The following is a 20,465-nucleotide window of genomic DNA, read 5'->3' on the forward strand; positions in this document are numbered from 1 at the left end:
GTATTATGTACTATAGAATATATATATTTTAATAGAGTATACTATATTAGACAATAACAATTAATTGATAGCTACTATTAATCTTTTCTTTGGTTAAGTAATTCCATTCCCTTTTAATTCTGTTGGCAGATATCACTATCCCCATTTTACAGATGAGGACTCTGAAGTGCAAAGAAGTCGACTGACTTTGTCAGCTCCTAAGCAGCAAGACTGGAATGAAGTCCGCTGTGGTTGAACTTCAAAGCCCTGCTCCTAGCTACTTTGCTGCTTTGTCTTACCACTGCATTAACATTCAAAGATCATTCCTATAAAGATTAAAATGCCATTTACTCTCTTAAACCACATTCTGCACTCACTCAGTCTGTTTCTACTGACCCCTTGGAGGAAAGGACAGACTTTTTCCCAGAAGCACAATGAACAATACCAGGACATGTGTAAGGGGGTGCAAGGAAAATTCAGAAATTTGAGCGTAAATCTCTTTCAAAATGAAACCACAGCATCTTTAATCAAGGCCTGGCAATCATCATATCGTTTCTCTGAGACTGGAATTGGTAAATGTGGGCTATCCCACTAGGCCTTTAATACTTGGTTAGAAATGTATCCAAGAAGTTGACTAGCACGACAATTCATGCAGTACAAACATGAATCTGTAATTCTCTTCCCCGTTACCACAAAACACAGTTAGTTCCTGCCCTGAATTCACTTTGAAGACGAGTGCCTGGGAGAAACCATAAGAGCATTGAAAATGGGGCCAGAAGTAATAAATAGGGGCTGCCAAAAAATGTTAACGAACGTCTTCTAAAAGTAAAATCTATTGTCAGATTACAACTCTGAAGGTTGAACTGGAGGCATGCAATCGATTAGCGATTAGCGAGCTGACTTGAAAAGTTTTCTTTCACCTGTATAAAATTAAGTAGCTGATAATTATATTTCCTGGTACTGGTACAAGGAGATTAAAATATAAGATAAAAATAAACCAAAGCTTTAATGTGGAATCTAATCTAATCTCTCCCATCATCCCAGAACATTCACATAAACTCCGGCTCAGGTGGAATTCTTCTCACCCAGCAGGACGAAGATAATCTCGGCAGCTCAACCTGCCAGACAAGCGACTTTCCTCCCTTCCTGACTCCCCCCTTAGAACTCATTCAAAGGGAAGACAAAGTCCCTGTGAGTGGATAGGAGGTGTTTTGTGCCTGACCTTTAGGGGTACTTTATTTTTCTTAAAAAGATTATCTCAACCTTACTGTAGGTCCCAAATAAAAACAAAACAAAAGCCTAGAACAAATTTCTGAGACAGTTTAAATTAAAAACACAAACGACCGAGATACATTTTTAATTTATTTATAATTAGTTTACAGATTGGACGGCACCAAGACTCCAAAACCAGCAGGCCACTTGGGGATAAAGACTATTGCGATTATCAGGGACAAGCCAAATGCTACCTTTTGCTCTTCTATTTAAAAACAAACAAACATCTCCTAGCAAATGATTTTCTATTTCCTATTTAAAGAGGATTACATAGCAAACAAGACTAGTGGCTGGAAAGCAAAGAACTTTCCAGCGTTTTATTACCTGCCAAATACAAATTAGTTCATTGCGGTTGACTCCTGCCAGGCGACCCCTCTCTCTGCCACCCATCAGGCCGATGGGGTATGGCAGGTTTGTTCCTGCCCGGCGTCCTTCCTAATCGGGAGGCTGTGAGACATGCTGCTTGCCCACCGTCTCCCGTATCACATGGCAGCTCTGGTGTGTGGACAGCAAGGTTGTGGGCTTGAATTGCCCCAGTGACTCACTCAGAATTGCTCCTACTCACTGTCACTATCGAATTGCCGTGGGCATAGGGGAGGCCCTCCTCCAGGTACAATAAAGAAACCCTACAAATTTCACTTTGTAATAACTACGGGTTACAGAAATTGTATTAGCTCCATTAGATGGAGTCAGAAATATTCAGAAAGGTTAGCTGGATATAGTGAATGTCGCAGTTAGACTAAGATAAAAAATCACTTTGTTAACTTAGAGTGTTTCCTCATTGGTAACACCCTATATTAAGGTGCCATTTATAAACAGTTTACTATTATTTATTAATGTATGAAGCACTTTACAGCATGCTAGATAACAACTTAAATTCATGTATTAAAGATGCACATACATGGTTTAATAGGATTTACGTCTTATAATATTCTTTAAAACAGCTTCCCATAGTCTCATCCGTTAAGCATTTATTACTAATGCATTTTATAACATACTTTATAATACATTATTTGAGCAAGTAGCTGCATTTAGTGATCATTTCATAAATAAGAATACAGCATTTATAAATGGCACCTTAATTTAAAGTGTTACCTTCACATTACTAGATAGCTGTTCACCATCCATCTCATTTTGTGATTATTCTCCAAATGCACCACTTAATAAAACAGACACTAAGTTCTATTTTCCCTTCATCTGATTAAAAGTTTATTGAGTCATTTCCTCCATCTGCTTTCAGTTGTTGGGAGCTTGGAGGCTCTAGTGTGATTTCTGATGAAACCAAACTTTTAATTCAATAACATTTCTGTGACGATGATAATAGCAGAAACAGAGAGCTACCTACCATGTTAGCCAGAGCCTGCTGCTTCGATTCTTTGTAAAATTCAATTTTTCGACTAGAAAGAACGATCCAGGAAGTAGACCAGTTTTTCCTTAGGAAAATAAAAAAGGATAAAAAAGCATTATCATTTGAAGAAATCCTTCACAGATATTATATAAGCAACATTTGGAATGCGTAGAGACTGCATTTTTAATTAGTCTTCATAAAAGTCTTTTCTTTATTAAAATCTATAGGTGGTACGGAATTTGGGTAATAATAAGGACCTTCTGTAATTTTGAAAAATCATGGCATTTATAGTAAACATTTTTCAATTTGAATTTCCTCCCAAATTCTTTTTCAAGTACTAAAACTCCAATATTTGTGTATCCATGTCCCCCTTCACAGTCTTTGTTTCCACAGCAAGCTAAAAATAGCAGGGTAAAAACAGAAATCAGAACCCCTGCCTTTATTGTTACTTCTCCTCATTGCTTCAGTATATTTCAGAATCTGAAAAACTAACCAGCTAATGTGTCACTACCTACTTCAAAATATTCTTTTAATGTTGAATCTCACTGGAAATCAAAGAAATGCAAATAAAAAGAGTGAAATGCTTTTTCCTTCCTTGACAATCAATTTGGCAAGAATTAGAAGAAATAATACCAAGGGTTACTGAGAGTGTGGAGAAATGGATTCTCCCATACAATTCTGATAGGAGGGCACACAAGCATATTTTTCTGGAGTGAATTTGGCAATATGTTTTATTTAAGTTTATTTATTTTGAGAAAGAGAGAGAGAGAGAGTGGGGCAAGGGACAGAGAGAGAGGGAGCCCAAGCAGGCTCCACACTGTCAGCACCAAGCCCAAGGCAGAGCTCAAACCCAAGAACTGTGAGATCATGACCTGAGCTGAAATCGAGTGGGAGGCTTAACTGACTGAGCCACCCAGGCACCCCGGCAATATGTTTGTTTTTTTTTAAATCTTTTGAAATGTGTTTGTCTTTTGACTAAACAAGTCCATTCCTATGAATTTAAGTTTATACTAAAGAAGTCATCTCATAAGTGGGTAAGGCTGTGTGCACAAGAATAAAGTGTGCCCCATTATTTCTTAATTCTGCACCTAAAATATATTTAAAAAGATTAGTTGCATAAATTGCATATAATAGATTCCTATAATGGAAAATGAATCCTATGCTGTAAAAGAATACTGATATGGGAAGGTTTTAACAAAGATCATGATACAATATATAGTTTATAACACCATACTGTGTATTTGCCTAAGACTGTATTCCCTCCTCTGAGCCTCTTCTGATGATTAATTCTCATTCATCAGAAGTTAAAATATTACATCCTAAAATGCATTCCATTACTTCCTCACACAGCACTTATGATAAAAAATAATTTTTGTATATTTCACCTCCATTCCCACCATTCTAAAAAAAGCCTCAAAATGATAGAAAGTATTTCATGCTTATGGAAGTATCCCCAAGTGGCCAGCACAGTGACTTGAACAGAGGAGTCACCACCTACATATTTGCTGAACTTATGCACAGGGAGGAAAAGCTGGAAATAACAATAGCTAAATCAGGTGGTAAAATCACTGCTTTTGATTTTCCTTTGTATTTCTTGGTGTTCATCAAACATCCTGCACTGAACATGTATTACTTCAGTAATTATATGTGTGCATTTGTGTCATGAAGAATGACCTTTTTTAGATAGTAAAATATGAAGGAAGTTAATATACTTAAGTTTCTATCTGTTCTATCACTTGCTGCAGTTTGCTTTGTTTTAACACTCATTTCAAAAGAACTGAATTCGTTTTATGAAAGTGGTAGAAAATAAGTTTATAGAGAGACTTTATTCAAGTCAATAGAAACCTACACAAAAATATGTTTAAAATGACCATTCACGATCTTTGTGTAATTTATTTCCACTTGCTTCTTAGAATTTAGGGGTTTGATTGAAAGGACAGCTTTGAATTCAATAAAGTTAATATTAACACCAAGGTTAGATTGCTCTTACATGCCTGAACTTTCTTAACCATACACCATTGTGTTTAAAAAAAAAAAAAGAAAGAAAGAAATGATAAACAGAAACAAAACAAACAATATGTATTTTCTAACATGAAAATATGAACATTTATGTTCTTGGACCCACTTGTCTTCAAATGGGTCTACCATTTCAAAAAACAATGAAAAAGGGGACACACGCACACACACAAACACACAGAAAGCCACAAAGACTTTTCCCCTTTTTTCCCCTAAAACCCAATTCTCCTTTTGGGTTCCAGTAGCAGCAAAATGGAGTGGGGCAGCCATAGCCTTGTCTCTATGCAGGTCATAATATTAGATGACCCCATAAAGAGAAAAGAAAAACATTGGAAGGACTGCTGGCCTACACCAGGCATCTCTTATCTCTACCCCTTATTTTGACAGTATGTGATCAGGGAATATGGAACACCCTCAGACTGATGGAACCCATATTTAACCTGCCTGTTATATTTCCCACTATATTTTTCATCTCATGGCAGGGAGATACTATACCTTATTTGTTTCCAGTCTATAGCAAGCCCTGGATAAATGGTTCTGATTTGAATCTGTTTCAGATGTTGATCGTTTACAGAATGTGTTGGCATTACTCTTCCCTTCCTTAAACTCAGAACTGGAACTGGTTAGAAATGAAGTTGCATGAAATTCAATTATCTCATGGTTCTCTGTTAGAACTTTGAACTGTTATGAAATGTTCCCTGGTCGGTGAATCTGATGAACAAGTCTGGAAGGGTAAGAACTGCAGGTCTTGGAACCTTGGTGCTATGAGTTGCCCTGACACTTTCGTTTTGAATTTATAAATTACAATGTGTCTATGGTATTAGAAGAAAAGTGAAGATTGTTTCAATTTGCTTAATTTTATTTCAAAAGGAAGAAGAAATGCTGTTGTCAACCTTTTAGATGCCCCCATATCATTTCAGTTTTTTTCCAGTATCTCTTTAAAATAAAAATTAGCATAAATTATTTTGAGTACCTACTAAAGTTTGATTGCCTAGTAGAGGTTGAGTTTCACAAAAAAGATAATGAAGATACTAATATGTCCTTTTATTAATATAGAGAATGAGGATCAGAGAGTTTAGGTAACTCACTTAAGGCCACTTAGATTTAGAGTCAAACCCAGTTTCTCTGATTTGAAGCCTGTAATCTATTCACTAATTTATGCTGTCTTTTTTTTTAAGGATTAAGCATTACTAACTTGGTTAAGAAGATTGTCAATGTCAGATTTCACCACGGTTTTGTTTGAAATGCTCACATTGTGACACCTAGCGTGCATAGCCTGTGACAAAATAGGAGCCATGTAGTCTCCCTCATGAACTACTTTACCTGACCCTAATTGGAAGGACAGAGCACAGACCTGCCACTTCCAAACTCTCTCCTTCCCTTAGAAGTTGCATTGGTTTAAAGGATGGACCATTCAACTCCTCAAAAGAAGCTGGAAGCAGGGCACCTAACAGTGGCATCTGTGTCTTTTCTGCTGGGGAATTATTCTGGTCTGTGATGAGCAGACTCATCTGTACTCTGTGAAGACCAAAAAAACAGGAAGTGAGTCAAAGCCTCCAGTCTAGGAGTGGCTGACAATTCACATAAGGGGCACACCTTTTAACCTCTGACTTAAGTTGGAACCTGACTCTATGAATGAGGTACTCTGGGGACTTGACCATTTTCCTTACAATATCTGGTCCATACCCCATCTGGTAGCTTTGGCCTCTGCTGCCCGTAATTCTCAGGATATCAGTTGAAGAGCTTTCTCACCTCATGACTGTAACACAGGAGCCACTTGGACGGCATTGTCAGCTCTGGAGAGAGTCGTGAAAAGAGTCAAGTGGCAAACTTTTGCCCTGGCTTGAACTTTTAATGCTTTCTCTATGCAATCAAATGCTTATAGGTTCTATTGTTCAGTGTATTGACAGACAACTCAGGAAGCAAGTTACTCCTGCAAACTTTGAGGGCTTAGCCAGAACAGGTGAGTCTTGCAGTGTCTGATGAGACTTTTAAAATAGACCCTTTAAGGATGAAACAGTTTGCAAAATGGAGAGAAAGTCCTTCTACTCCCCCATCTCCTCCAGAGAGACAAGACATCATCCCTAACCTTTTACAGCTTTTCCACTTCTGCGCACATTATCCGACATTTGGTAGGTGTTTATTAAAGGTTTTTGAGCAAAAGAATATATATGGACTCTTAAATTTCAGGAAGGTCACACATCTAGATTTTTCCTGCTCAATGTGTGCTGTTATTCACTAACAAGGTCTACAAAAGCACCACCCTCCTGTATTTCTCTTCTCTGTTCCTTAGTTTCCTAGCGTTTTGATGTCTTTCCTAGCATTAAAGAAACAACAATAACAACTATTTAAAGATTCTGGTTTACTATATATTTTTTTCTAATTTATAATTCTACTGGAAATACTTGAACTTTCCCTAGAGGTCTTTCTGACTTGCAGAGGTGTGTCGATAAGATGAGCTATTATTATGCATGCATTGTCCCCACTCTGTGCTAGGTATCACACCTGGTATTTTGTTGTATGTGTTGAGTAATTAAATCACAAGGTCAGTCACTAGTATCCATTGAACATCCACCACACAACTGTCACAATTCCAAGAACTGAATATATAAAGGCCACAGGGGTGCCTGTGTTGGCTCTGTCGATTGACCGTCTGACTCTTGATTGCAGCTCAGATCATGATCTCACAGCTCGTGGGTTTAAGCCCCACATCGGGCTCTGCACTGACAGCCGTGAGCTGTTATGAAATGTTCTCTCTCCCTCTCTCTCTGCCCCTCCCCTGCTTGCGTGCGCTCTCTCTCTCTTTCAAAATAAATAAATAAACTTTGAATACATAAAGGCAAATAAGAGACACCTCAAGGGGAGGTCTCAGGGGGAGACAGGCAATAAACATGGAAACAAAGCCTCCACGTGGCACTGGGAGGTGGGTGATACCCCCATATTACAGATGAGGACACTGAAGATTAGTGAGTCTGCATCCAACCCAAAGGTATAGAAGTTATAAATATGGGATTCGAGCCAAGTGTCTCAGACCTTGAAGGCCCCATTCACTGTGCTGTCTCAGTGGTCTCTAGAGCAGGTGTCATGCAGCTCTCCATTAGTCATTCTGAGCATGTCTGTGGAGAGCCTCATAATAGGCTCTGAGAAAGGAAGGAAAAGAACTTTTGTCAAACAAGTACTTAAATGTATTTCTCTCTGGAGTGAGGCCACTTCTTAGCCTGACCTGGGATGTTGCGGGTCCTTTATTCCCTACCTTCCCATGATGGCCAGCAGGTAAATTTATCCATTGTTGGGAGCCAATTAGTGCCTCATGATTCACCATCTTAACTGGAAGGGCATTCTTTTCTATGTCTCCACACAGAGGTACAAAACAAAAAACAGAAAAACAAAAACCCAACCTATTAGATATGGACTTCAGGTTAAGGAAGACACATAGCTCAGGAAATACTCAACCTCAGTAAGTCAAAGGTCCTAGGAATAGGTGGACAGTCTCCCCACAAATGTACGGAGAACAATCAGGGGAGGGACTGATATGGGTACTAGTGATTCAGTGCAGGAGACAGATTGTGACTCAAGAAATGCAACTATTTATGTTTATTTTCTTTTGACAAAAGCACAAATCATGCCAAAGGTGGGGAGAGGTGCTTACCACAATTACAAGGAGGAAGAACTAAATTTGAATGACAATTATTTACATGTATGTAATTGGTGCGACATTTTATACAAGTGAGACACTTTACAAAATTTTCCTAGAACAAATCCTCAGTTGTGAAAGGACGCGAGGCAGAGGCAAGGCAGAGCTGGCGGTGAAATCCCCCAAAACCCAAAAACAGCACAGGCATCAGCGTGGCGGAAAACTCTTTGCATTCTACAAAATGGACACCGGGTGGCAGCACATAATAACAGCAACTTTGTAACTGCTTATCTGAAGAAGGCTGGATAGTGCTTAAAATATTTATTACCATTGCAAGACTTTGTTAGCCTGAGCTCAGGTTTAACACATTCATTTGTTTTATATCTTACACTCACTTCTCTTATGCCTCCTTTAGGTAATGACAGATGGCCAACCAAAAGTCAGAGGAAAATATACATGAGATAGCTTCATAAATTTCAGACTCTCTGTGGGCCACATGCCTTTTTATCTGACTTGGTCCCACTGGATTTGACATGATTCCCCACAGTGGCAGGAATGAAAGTGATTTATGCCAGTATCCCTGACCGTCCGTAAAATCCCTTGGTCGCTGTTAAATGTTCTTATTCATCCTCAAACTGGTAGGTTAGGAAATTATTTCTTCTCTCTCATAGTCTAAGTTCTTGTACATCGCCACTGGTAAAAGTAGGCCAAAGAAACACAGATGTATAAACACGCACATCTTTGTCAGTATTACAAGAAATGTGAAATCTTGATATATTCAAAGAGTTATCAGATGTTAGAAATTACAGCATAGAGTGGAAATTTTAAAACTAAAGCAAACTTTTACAAATTAACTTCTGTATTCTGTACTATCCAAATCTTCCCTCCAGTCCTCACTACTGAACTTAAAAAGACAATTCAGCCTGGAAGAATTTATGGGGATCCTGAGCAGAAAGTGGTAAAGAACAAATAAGTTCACATTAGCAGGGTACTTTAGCATCATGTTCTAAAGACTCTTGTGAGAAACAATTGTTCAAGAAAAAAAAAAGTTAGGGGTCTTGCCCAGAATGATGATAATAAAAGGCCACACACTGAAGAGTAAAATCAACTCAGTTCGGTGCACCTGATGCTAAAAAAAAAAGAAAGAAACTGAAATGTATATAACTTTAAATGAAAAAAAGCTGAAAGAATGCATAATTGTATGCAAACTGGTTGAAACAACAATAAAACAGAGCACAAGCTAATGTTTATATGAATTTAAACTAGAACACAAAAATGATTTGCAAACTGATTAAAGTAACAACAAATGAAACGAATATAAAATGATATGTACACTGATTGAAACTGACTAAAAAAATGTATTCACAGGAATTGGTTAGGGAAAGGGCCTTATTCTGCCCCTCTGCATTTTCTTGACACCATCTTATAAGAAAAAAATTTTATCAGGACAGTTTATGGGCAAAAACACTATGAAACCATTCTGGTGGGACATCATCTTTATTTTCTGGAATTCCTTTCATTGGTGTCTCCTCCTTTTCCATGCATGAGGCTTGAGGGAAAGTTCTCACCTCCTCTCCCCCACCAAGCCCCAGTGAAAGCTAAAGTGATAACTTAGACGAGGCCTTGGGTCCTTTTCTGTCCTTCCTTTGGGCTTTGTGCGCACATAACTGGTAAGGTAAGAAAGGGTCTTGATTATTCACCTTGGAAAGAGCCATTGCTGCCCTCAGCACTACTCCCATGAGCTGGTGTCACCGGGAGTGAGGTCCAAGGAAAAGGAGGACACAAGGATTAATCAGTCAAAGCCAAAAACTCCTCCTGTCACCCTTTGACAATACAACTCCCTAAGCCAGATTATCCACTGAGGTGGGGACAAGACCAGTGTCTTAAAGCAGCCTTGAGCCTTGCATTTGACTCTGTCTCCTATTCATGTTTCTCCTGGACTCTTCAAGGGGATGTGGCTGCAGGGTTACTGCAGAGAAACAGTGTAAAAGAGGGTTCAAGGCCCTCTTTACTGTCTGAGAATAAAACACAATATAAGAAAAAAAAAAAAAGCCTGTTCTTTAAAATTGAAATAGCTATTTTAAGCAGTAGTAGAATTATGGATGATTATTTTCTCCAGTTTTACTCCTTTTAAATAAACATATACATACTCCATTACAGGCAGCAAAAAAAGCATACCGCATGGTCTAATGTTGGCCAGAATGCTGTCCTAATAATGAATTGCATGATACAATTAACAAATGTCCCATTGTGTAGCTAATTAGTACATTCATCCTTTATGGTTTAATAATATAGTCATAAGTAAATGCTTTGTCTCCCAATTTGAGCGCCTTCTACATATCTTTGTAGCTTGCATATCACCTAGCACAAAGCTCAGTATGTAACAGCACCTATATGAGAAATAGGAAAAATTCTAAAATGGAAATGATTATTTCTAAGTATCCCACACACAGAGAATGTCTAGCATCTTTCTCTACCTTTCTATCAACCTTATTTTTTTCCTTCAAGGCTTTTGTTGTTGTTGCATGGGAAATTCTTATTTCCTTTTTCTAATTTCTCTCACCTTACTCTGTGTTCATTTCACCTCCAAATGTGGCAACATTCAACTTTTTATTTGGCAGGTGACTTTATTTTCCTTTTTATCTTTCTCAAATGAATTTTATCTGAGTAGTAAATGTACTTCAAATCCTCCATTCTTCAAAAATTATGCTCCCGACATATTGTAGGGAGATTTTTATATACTGCAAAAAGAGTACACTCATACCTTCATCTGTTAAACCCAAAATCAAGACTCATTATCTTATTTATTTGCATTTTTTTTAAGATTCAAGATCCAGGGGTGCCTGGGTGGCTCAGTCGGTTAAGTGTCCAACTCTTGATTTTGGCTCAGGTCATGAGCTTTCAATTCATGAGATCAAGCCCCGCGTCTCTCTCTCCCTGCCCCTGCCCTGCTCTCAAAATAAATAAATAAACTTAAAAGAAAAAAAATTTTCAAGTTCCAGAAGGACAAGAGCACTTCATTTAATATTATGTGCAATGATATTGAAGGTAGTGCTTTATTAGAAAACTGTAATTACATTAAAATAATAGTGTTTATCATAGTGATAGCAGAGGGGAATATCCTGGTATTGTACCATAGGGCCTTCCTTTCTAAACAACAGCAGTGACACAAGTTGAGGAGATGGGGAACTATCACAGTTATGTAAAAGTGAATTAAGTAACCTTTATTACCTTAGTTTCTTTCCTCCATCTGCAATTTTAGCTTTTTGAAGATAACCTTCTTTTTCAACCATCTGCAAAAAGAAAGCATATATTAAAACTGTGTCAAACTCCTATGCATTATTATTTTGAGTGAACCTATGCTCTCCAACAGTCATTGCAGTGATGGAAGTTTCCAGTCATAGAACTTCATTAATAATGCATATATAGCTTATGGGAAGTGCCTGCAAGATCATAGTCATTACAAGCCGTTAAATATCCAAAAGAAAGATTACAAAGAATAATGTGAATGATTTAATAGATGGCACTACACCTTTACTCACTTTTCTTTCAGGGCATTGAAGTCCCTTGCTACAAAGTTGATTAAAAATGGTAAAACAAAAACAAATTTAATGCTTTTCTTAATTTAATGATCATCCTTAGAAAAGGTCCTTTCCACACCTAATCCTCACTACCTCATGTATCTGCTGAGGCCAGGAAGTGAAAAGAATTCAGTGGAACCAAGTAACTGAGCCAGTTGAACTATGAAAGGGCATTTAAAACAGTGATATTTCATGCATTTCCTTCGGTCACTAAGAAACACTGTAGTAGCACTATTTCATTATCTTCTTCCATAATGTGGGTTTGCTTCCTTTCCCGTTTGTACTTATTGGCTTTCATTGTTAATACAGCTGCAAGTTTCTTAAAGAAGTTTCAACAATTTGTTATAACTTCATAGAGGTTTTTGTGGAGTTCTAGGGTAAATAAATGTACAATGCTAATTGTGATGTGTTAACTCCCAGCAAAGTCTATAGTAGCCATTTTAATTTCTGAGCACCTCATTGCCTTGTTCCTCTGTCAGTCCCACACACCCTCATCTCAAGTCCTTATCCTGTGTTCCATCTTTTCACACTAGATGAATTGACAACAACCTTCTCCCCCACACTATATGCTAGAAGCTTCTAGAAGGCACCTGCCTAACATCAAAGGACCACACTCCCTCAGTTCCACCCTTTCCCCCTGACTGTAGTACTCCACCCCACCATGTCTCCATCTCATAAACTCCTAAATGCATTAAATCTACTTTAAAATTCAATTTATCTGTGTATTGTTATAAGATCCTTCCAAGATTCCTCTGTAATCTCTCTTAGGTGTCCCTGCCCTGAATCCCCATTTTCATTCTGCCATTATCACTATAACAGCACTTATTGGGTCATAGTGTAGTTGTCCATTTACAGAGGTCCCCCCTGAGCTGCAGGGAATATACACCAAGACCCCCAGTAGATGCCTGAAATCATGGATCACACCAAACTGTATATATACTATGTTCTTTCCTATACATCCATATCTGAGATAAGGTTGAACTTATAAATTAGGCATAATAAAATTAACAACAGCTAATAATAAAATAAAATAATTATTATACTAATATACCATAATAAAAGTTATACGAACGTAGTCTATCTCTCAAAACATCCTATTGAGCTGTACTCATCCTTCTTGTGATGAGGTGAGATGACAAAATGCCTACATGATGAGATGAAATGAGATGAATGATGTGGGCACTGTGACATAGCGTTGGGCTACTATTGACCTTCTAATGGTATGTACATCTGAAGGAGGATAACCTACTTCTGGATTCTATGGACCATGGGGAACCAGAACCGTGGAAAACGAAACTGTGAACTATGGGGACTACTGTATGTGGTGGTACCTGCACCTGTGCTGTGACTCTGCCTTTCACTCCTGGATTCCCAGCACCTACAGTACTTGCTGACACCAATAATCACAATTATAAATGTTGTTTAAACAAATTAGTGGATGCATGAGTGACTATTCTAATGTTTTTGTTAATCTTTATAGAATAGTGAAAAAGCCAAAACATCCATCTGCATACGTCAGGTGAAAGGAAGGGATACTTGGGGATAAATGAATTGTCCCAAACCACTAAAATCTCACCAGTTCATGAATTGGCTATTTACAAGACTCACTCTGATGTAGGTGAGATCTTTTCTTCTAATTGTTCATTATGATATTCCTAATACATAGCACAGTACTTGCCTTTAAAGATATATTTGATGAATGCACTTTAATAACAATGATGGAGATACTAATAAGGATTCACAGCAAAGTTTTTTCCACATATCTACATTTCCAGAAAATTTCTTCTACTTCAGCATGTTCTCTACAGTCTAAAAGAGTCTGTGGAGGTCTCTTGGATAATTTTCAGAATCGTGATGCTCAGTGGTGTCTTTTTGGTACTTGGATGCAACTATTTGTTTGTTTTTCCCACCTTTTATTTCACGTATACTGTCCTTTTTTTTGCGGTGCCAGAAAATTTTGTTTGTCTACCCCCTAAAGCCCATGTAATAAGTTCAGTGTTTAACTCTGGGCATTACTGATTTTTACAAGTGTTTGGAAGAAGGATGTTCTCAGTAGCAATTAGCATCACCGAGACAGTCCCTTTCTTTAGTAATGTATATTGAGAAATTTTGTTGTGTAAGCACAGACAAAATTTACTGTTTTATTAAAGCTTTCTTCTGATGAAAATAAAGTAGTTGCAAAAGCCTGAATTTATCTGTCAAAAAGCTACAAAACCTCTCAAACCATCATAAAAATTGATGCATGCATTCTCAACTAAGAATATTGCCTTTTCCCTGCCAAAAAATTCACCAAAAGACCAGTGGGTGGAGGTTTAGTGCCCAGAATGTATTGTTGATGATCATTTCTTTAAAAAGGGAAGGGAAATTCAAAATGAAAAAAAAAGAAACTAATAACTCTTTCAGAAAGAAGCAAACACAAGCCAGCTTCAGACACAGACTTTAAAATTCTCTCTCCCTGAACACATAAGAAATGTTTCTCCAGACACTGCTGGACTTTTTCAGAATACTGAGATTAAGACTAGGGACTGGATTTCTCATGTCAGGGCTCTATCAGTGTAACATCATTGCCATCAAACAGGCTGAGCCAGTTCCCATGATCTTGAGTCAAAGCAATAGAGTTTCCAGGCATGACCACACAGAGGCCCAGGAAAAAGGAAAGAAGAGGGGTGAAGAGCAAGTTAGTTCTTCTCCTATATCATCTCCCAAAAGTCCAGGCTGCCTTTCAGGTCATTAGAGGTAGCTAATAATCATCCTACTACATACTCTTACTACACTTACTACTGCCATATGCATGTTTACATATCTACATGTATTTACACGTGGTTATATACATGTACAATCATCATGCACACATTCCCATTTCTGGGATCAGGTGCCCATTCTTCTCAATTACCTCTTCGATACTTCATGTACACTCATTCATCCCTTCAATATATTTTCAATTAGTAACATCCTCTTCCCCTTTAATATCATCTGCTCTGCTCACAATGGGACTGCAAAGATTAATAGGACACTCTTAATCTTATCAAAGCTTATATGCTTGTGAGCTCACATTCAAAAACACTCATGTTCCTTTCTTTTGCAGAATGGATACCACACCCCATCTAGTCATCTCAGCAACTCAAGCCAGCTTCTGCCCTGGAACAGAACATTCCAACCAGTCTTCCTACACTGAAAACACTGCATTATTGTAAGTCCAATGCTGCAAGCAGCACTTCACTCTTCATTATTTCTTGTCATGATACTTTGAAATACCCCACCGTATTTCAGGCACTAGAAATCAGTTATTCTGGAAGGATCAAAGGAGCTGAAAGAAGTATTAAGACAAGCAGAAGATCGCTATGTATTTTGTCTGTGGATGTACATATAGTATCATATTCATTATTTTAAGTATTTATTCCTACTCTGTGTTAACCTCATGGATTGAAGGGATGTTAATCTTTCAATTACAGTTAAGTATGCTGGTCATCTTAGGCTCGGATGGTCTTATCTCTAGTAATTTACAAAATTCTTTACAGTTTTATATCTAAGTTTAGGATATTATATGGCAAGTTGCAGGCCAACCTGAAATTCCCTTGAAGTAAAAGTACTCCCTAAACTCTGTATACTTAAGAAATGTCAACCAATCTTTAGATGCTGAATCTGGCTTCTTAAGCAATTTGTCCAATGTCCCTTCGACACCCTATTTTTTAATGTTAAATGGCAGGGAAGATCAGCAATTTGTCCGGATTGGATGCCAGCCAGTCTGCTAGCATTGAAGAAGTACTCAGCAGACACAACTGTGCTGAGATACAGATGAGAAGAATGAATGGCTGTGGGATACCCAGATAGCACCTGTTTATCAACCTAAGTTGGAGGCTATAGACAAGGCAGGAGAGCAGAAGACAACCTTTGATTAATGGTAACAATCGTGGAAGAAAGACCAGCCTGTAACCATAAGTACAGACATCGCAATTTATTATGTGAAGACTTCATGTTGTTCTCAGATAAAAGAAGTAGACTTGAAAAGAATAGGTTTTCGTCTACAACAGTCCACCACAAGAATTCTGTGAAAATGCATCTTTATGAATAGAAATGAACTGAATCTAAAGACTTTCTCCAGATTTTGATGAGAAAGGATTGTGACTTTTAACACCAGAATCACACAGCCCTTATGCCTTACAATAATTTGCTCTGTTGATGTTTTTAAGTTATTGTTCTTTTACTCTTTGCTATGATTCTGTGTTCACTGGCAACCTCTGACTCCTAATTCAGCTTCTGAGATCCTCTGAGGTACAACATTGGTGACTTAAACAGTCAATATTAGTGTGTCTCCCATTATAAATTTACAAATCAGAGTTATTGTTTATACATGAGCTTCTTACAAATTTGGTTACTGTGAGCTAGTCCCAAGGCATCATGATCATTGATAAATAAAGTTTTTCTAGATCCACAAAGCTGAGGCGGGCCCCCTGCTCTGAACTGGACTGAGCCTTCTAAAGTAGTGCCACCCTGTGGAACTTTCTGTATGACTGACCAATCTTCCTCTATGATAACTCAGCATATCTCTTTATAACCACAACCCTGGGCCACCGTAGCTTTCAAACAGATTTAGCATTTAAGTATTTTCCTATTTAGTAGTAAGGAAACTGCTATATTTTTCCCTGAACTTTTTAGAGATCACAGTACTTTGCTGATAATTTTGTTTGTTTAGATGATTTGTATTAAAAAGCACACATCCGGTTATATCATTTTACCCCCCAATACTGCTTCTCTTTCTTTATGAAATCTCTTCTTTACTTGTCCACTACCCACATAAATGTACTTCGTTGTTCTTTCCATTGGTTTTATTTTTTAACTAATTTTTTTTATTTTTAAAGTAAAAATTGTATTTACTTAAGGTGTACAACATGATGATATGTATAGCAAAATGATTATTACTATAGTCAAGTTAATTAACATACCCATCTCCTCACATAGTTACCTTCTTTAAACTTTTTTTGTGGTGAGAGCACCTGAGATCTACTGTTAGCAAGTTTCTACTATATACTACAATATTATTAACTATAATAACCATGCTATATATACGTATCCTATATATCTCCATTGGCTTTCCTTCTTGTGACATGATCTTCAGGTCACATCTTGTGACCATTTTCTTCTATGGGACTCATTGCTTACATTTTTCTTCTCAGTCTCCAATTATTTCTATACTGGCTCTGGATTTATTGCAATATCAGATCAGCTGACCATGTTTATGGACTTGCAGGTGACACAATCCATTAAGAATGGAAACGAGGGATGCCTGGGCAGCTCAATGGTTAAGTGTCCAACTCTTGAATTTTGGCTAACGTCATGATCCCAGGGTGGTGGGATAGAACCCCATGTTGGGCTCCGCACTGACCATGGACCCTTCTTAAGATTCTTTCTCTCTCTCTTTCTGCCCCTCTACTCCACTCTTATGCTTACTCTCAAAAAAAAAAAAAAAAGAAAGAAAAATTAAAAAAAAAGAATGGAAACAAAAGCAGAGAAAAAAATCACCTTAAAAATCCAGCTTATCTGTATATCATATAAAGCACTAATTAAAAAAAATAAATGCTTAATTTTAGAACTACTTTACATATAGATCAAGAAAGAAATATGGTGTTTTGGCCTCATGTAAATACATAATTGACTGTGTGCATACTTGTAAAGAGTGGTAAACCAAAATTCAAGTTGGACACAGTGATGACATGAAAAGGGGAACAGAAGAAAAGCAAAGAAAAATTATTCTCTGTCATACACAAGAGGTGTCTGCAAAGAGCAAGTAAGCACTCTCAGAGAGGCTGTCTTGATTTCAGGTCTCTGAGTTAGGCATGGTTGCTCATTGCCCTTATTTACACCCATTAGTATACATGTTGTGCAATGCTTTCATGGACATCCTGCCCATCTCACTTTCTCGGGGTTAGGCTTTGGGGTTCTGCTGAATGTCTTGAACTGGTTTTCAAATGCTGGGTTTGGCAAAGCACATATTCTGTTTTGCCAAATGCTTTTCCCCATCATTTTAAACCCCTGTGTATTTCAAGGGAAATTTTACCCACATGTCTCTGATTTATTTACCCCTAACTCATCAAAATGTCATCTTGAAAAAACTGCTATTGGATGTTTAAGAACTCCGTGGCTTCTTCCTGAGCCTTTCATCTTTTAACCAGTGTGTTTCATTTTGCCTCCACCAAAAAGGCCCAGGTTCTGTTGGGAAATCAGACTGATGAGGGTAGTTCTTTGTGTCTCAAGAATTTTCTTCAGTCTTCTGGAGGCTTTTCCTGTATCCCACCTCTCTTTCCTCATCCTCAGTTTCTTTCTTCTTCCATAAATTCGACTTCTTCGTGTCCTTGATTTAAATATGTTGTTCTTTCTTTCCCTGTCATTGGAATTCAGAAAGGAATGGTCTTCCAGGTTCCTGTCTGGGCAATTTATTAGCATAATTCAATTGTTTTGTTATAACCTAATTTGGTCTAGGCAGTAAGGAAAAAAGCATTGCTCAATGTTAATAGCCTTTGCTATTGTTGTTGTTGTGTGTGTTCTTTTCTCTACGCTAGAGTTAAATGAAATTCAAATGTGGATAGGAGGTGTTACTGTAACCTGTTTCTGTGTTTTCATGGCTTCTAATCCCCTTAACGTCACCTGAAGGCCCTTCTTCATCTGAGCACTGCCTCCCTTTCCCTACACCCCCTGACCCATTTCCCTTGTTCACCATATTCTAGTGAGTGTGGTGTTCTTGTAGTTTTTCAAAGGGGCTTAACTTTGTTCTGACCTCCAGACCTTCACACTGCTGTTCCTCCTATTCACAACCTTCTTCAAGTTCTTTGCTTGACAAACTCTATGTATCCTGCAATCTCAATTTAAATGCCCCCTTTCAAAGAGTGCTTTTATGACTACTTAATCCACGGTAGGTTAGCCCCCTCTCATAGAAGCTTATTTTTCTTCCTCCATGGTATGTTTTGTAATTTGTATTTAAAGAATGATGCCTTCCTTTACTTGTTTAATACTTCTCTCCATTCCTGGATTTCAGGCTCCTTGAGTAAAGGACATGAATACTTAGCATATGATTATTTACCCCAAACTTAACACCTAGCACAGGGACGGCCTCAACAAATCCAGGAATTAACAGACATTTCCATCGGAGAAAAGGAAGGGCACGTAAAACAATGACAACCAGGGGATGGTTTCTATTAGAGTTATTAAATTATATCACATATTATCAACACACTACTAACTTGAAGATATGGGAGGATGTTATTTCAGAAAAGCTAATTTTATCTTACTGAAGTAATATTTTGAAAGCCTAGAGAGCTTTTGGAATTTTTTTGCAATTTAAAGAAAGCACAGTCTGATCAATAGAATTATTCCCCCAAAGTGGCTGTCTTTTGTTTTAAAATAAGAAAACACTGTATGCTTACAATGTTTTTCATCCTCAAAGCCCTCACAAGTATTAATTAATCCACAAAATGATATCTGGCTCCAAAAGGTAGAATCTGAGACTTAAGGTTTATCTGCAAAAGCCTGCTTTGCCCCCAAGCCATGGCAACTTCCTGAGTTCCATCCTACAAATCCTCCCAGCTCAGGAGGCAGCAGATGATTCTCTAAAACCTGCCACAGGCTTTTGACTCCTGCAGGGTTATCCATACACTGTCTCATACTCTTTTGATAAAAATAAAGATGATAAAAATTTAGCATGTTATAAACATGGTTATTTTTGTCAAGCAATTTTTTAAGGGAAAAAGGAAAAATGCCCTGAAAATAATTAGATATCATGAACAGTTAAAACAGGGAATATACAAGATCAAGAAACAAATGCCTATTAGTATATTTGACATTTTATGTTTAAAATCTTTGCTGCATTACAGCACTTGTTAAGCCACCATACGGATTCTCAGAAAATAATTTAGGTTTCTTGCGTTGACAGCATATGGATTTGTATACCATGTGGCATGAATGACGTCACCTGTCAGTGAACTGGGTAGTTTTAGAGATTTTAGACTCCAAGCAGAAATGTATTTTTGCCAATATTCAAAACAAATGCATTATGCTTCTGTTTAACCCTGTTGATCATAATCTACTTCATTAAAGGGAACACTGAGAGGTGAGGCATGGCTACCAGAGGGTGATAGTGTCTATTGGTGGACACACCATGGCAGATTCCACTTTTGTAATGTGAATCATTTTTCTCCAAGAGTGTGGATCTAATGAGATACCTTTGCCAGTTATACTTAAAGCCAAGGCTTCTCATGATTTCTAGAAAATGTTCAGGGGAGTTCTGAATATAAGAAATAAAAACGATGAGATTTGTACAGCAAAAAATGTTGGACATAAATAAGCTGAAAAAATCCATTTGGTAAAAATAATAACAGCACCAACTTAAAGAACTGTATTATTTTCTAAAATGTTTTAATGTATATTATTGCATAGTAATGTATATTATTATATAGTAGTTCATCCTGGTTGGTACTGTTAAGAGAAAGTACTGAGAGAGCCTCTAGCTGACTCCAGAAGCAATAGTGGGAAGGAAGGAGTGTAGTGGAGATGGAAATGAGGAACATACAAGGTTTGTGGGGAAAAATAAGTGTGTCCAGGTAAAAATAATATAAAGTTAAGTTAGTCAGATAGAAAGAGAACT

At 37.5% G+C, this 20,465-nt stretch overlaps 1 protein-coding gene across 4 annotated transcripts in view; it reads right to left on the minus strand.

The window, feature by feature from the left end:
• The window catches only part of ARHGAP15 (Rho GTPase activating protein 15), a 626,514-nt gene that overhangs the window by 525,326 nt on the left and 80,723 nt on the right, over positions 1 to 20,465 (minus strand). For all 4 annotated transcript variants that reach the window (XM_060623481.3, XM_060623482.3, XM_060623483.3 and 1 more), the window contains exons 4-5: positions 11,481 to 11,542; positions 2,597 to 2,684 (exon numbers count right to left, since the gene is read on the minus strand). In XM_060623481.3, coding sequence (XP_060479464.2) covers positions 2,597 to 2,684; positions 11,481 to 11,542 — 150 coding nt within the window. The remainder of the gene's footprint in view (positions 1 to 2,596; positions 2,685 to 11,480; positions 11,543 to 20,465) is intronic.

The sequence above is a fragment of the Panthera onca genome, chromosome C1, assembly GCF_046562875.1.
Source record: "Panthera onca isolate mPanOnc1 chromosome C1, mPanOnc1 haplotype 2, whole genome shotgun sequence".
In the NCBI taxonomy this organism is placed as follows: domain Eukaryota; kingdom Metazoa; phylum Chordata; class Mammalia; order Carnivora; family Felidae; genus Panthera; species Panthera onca.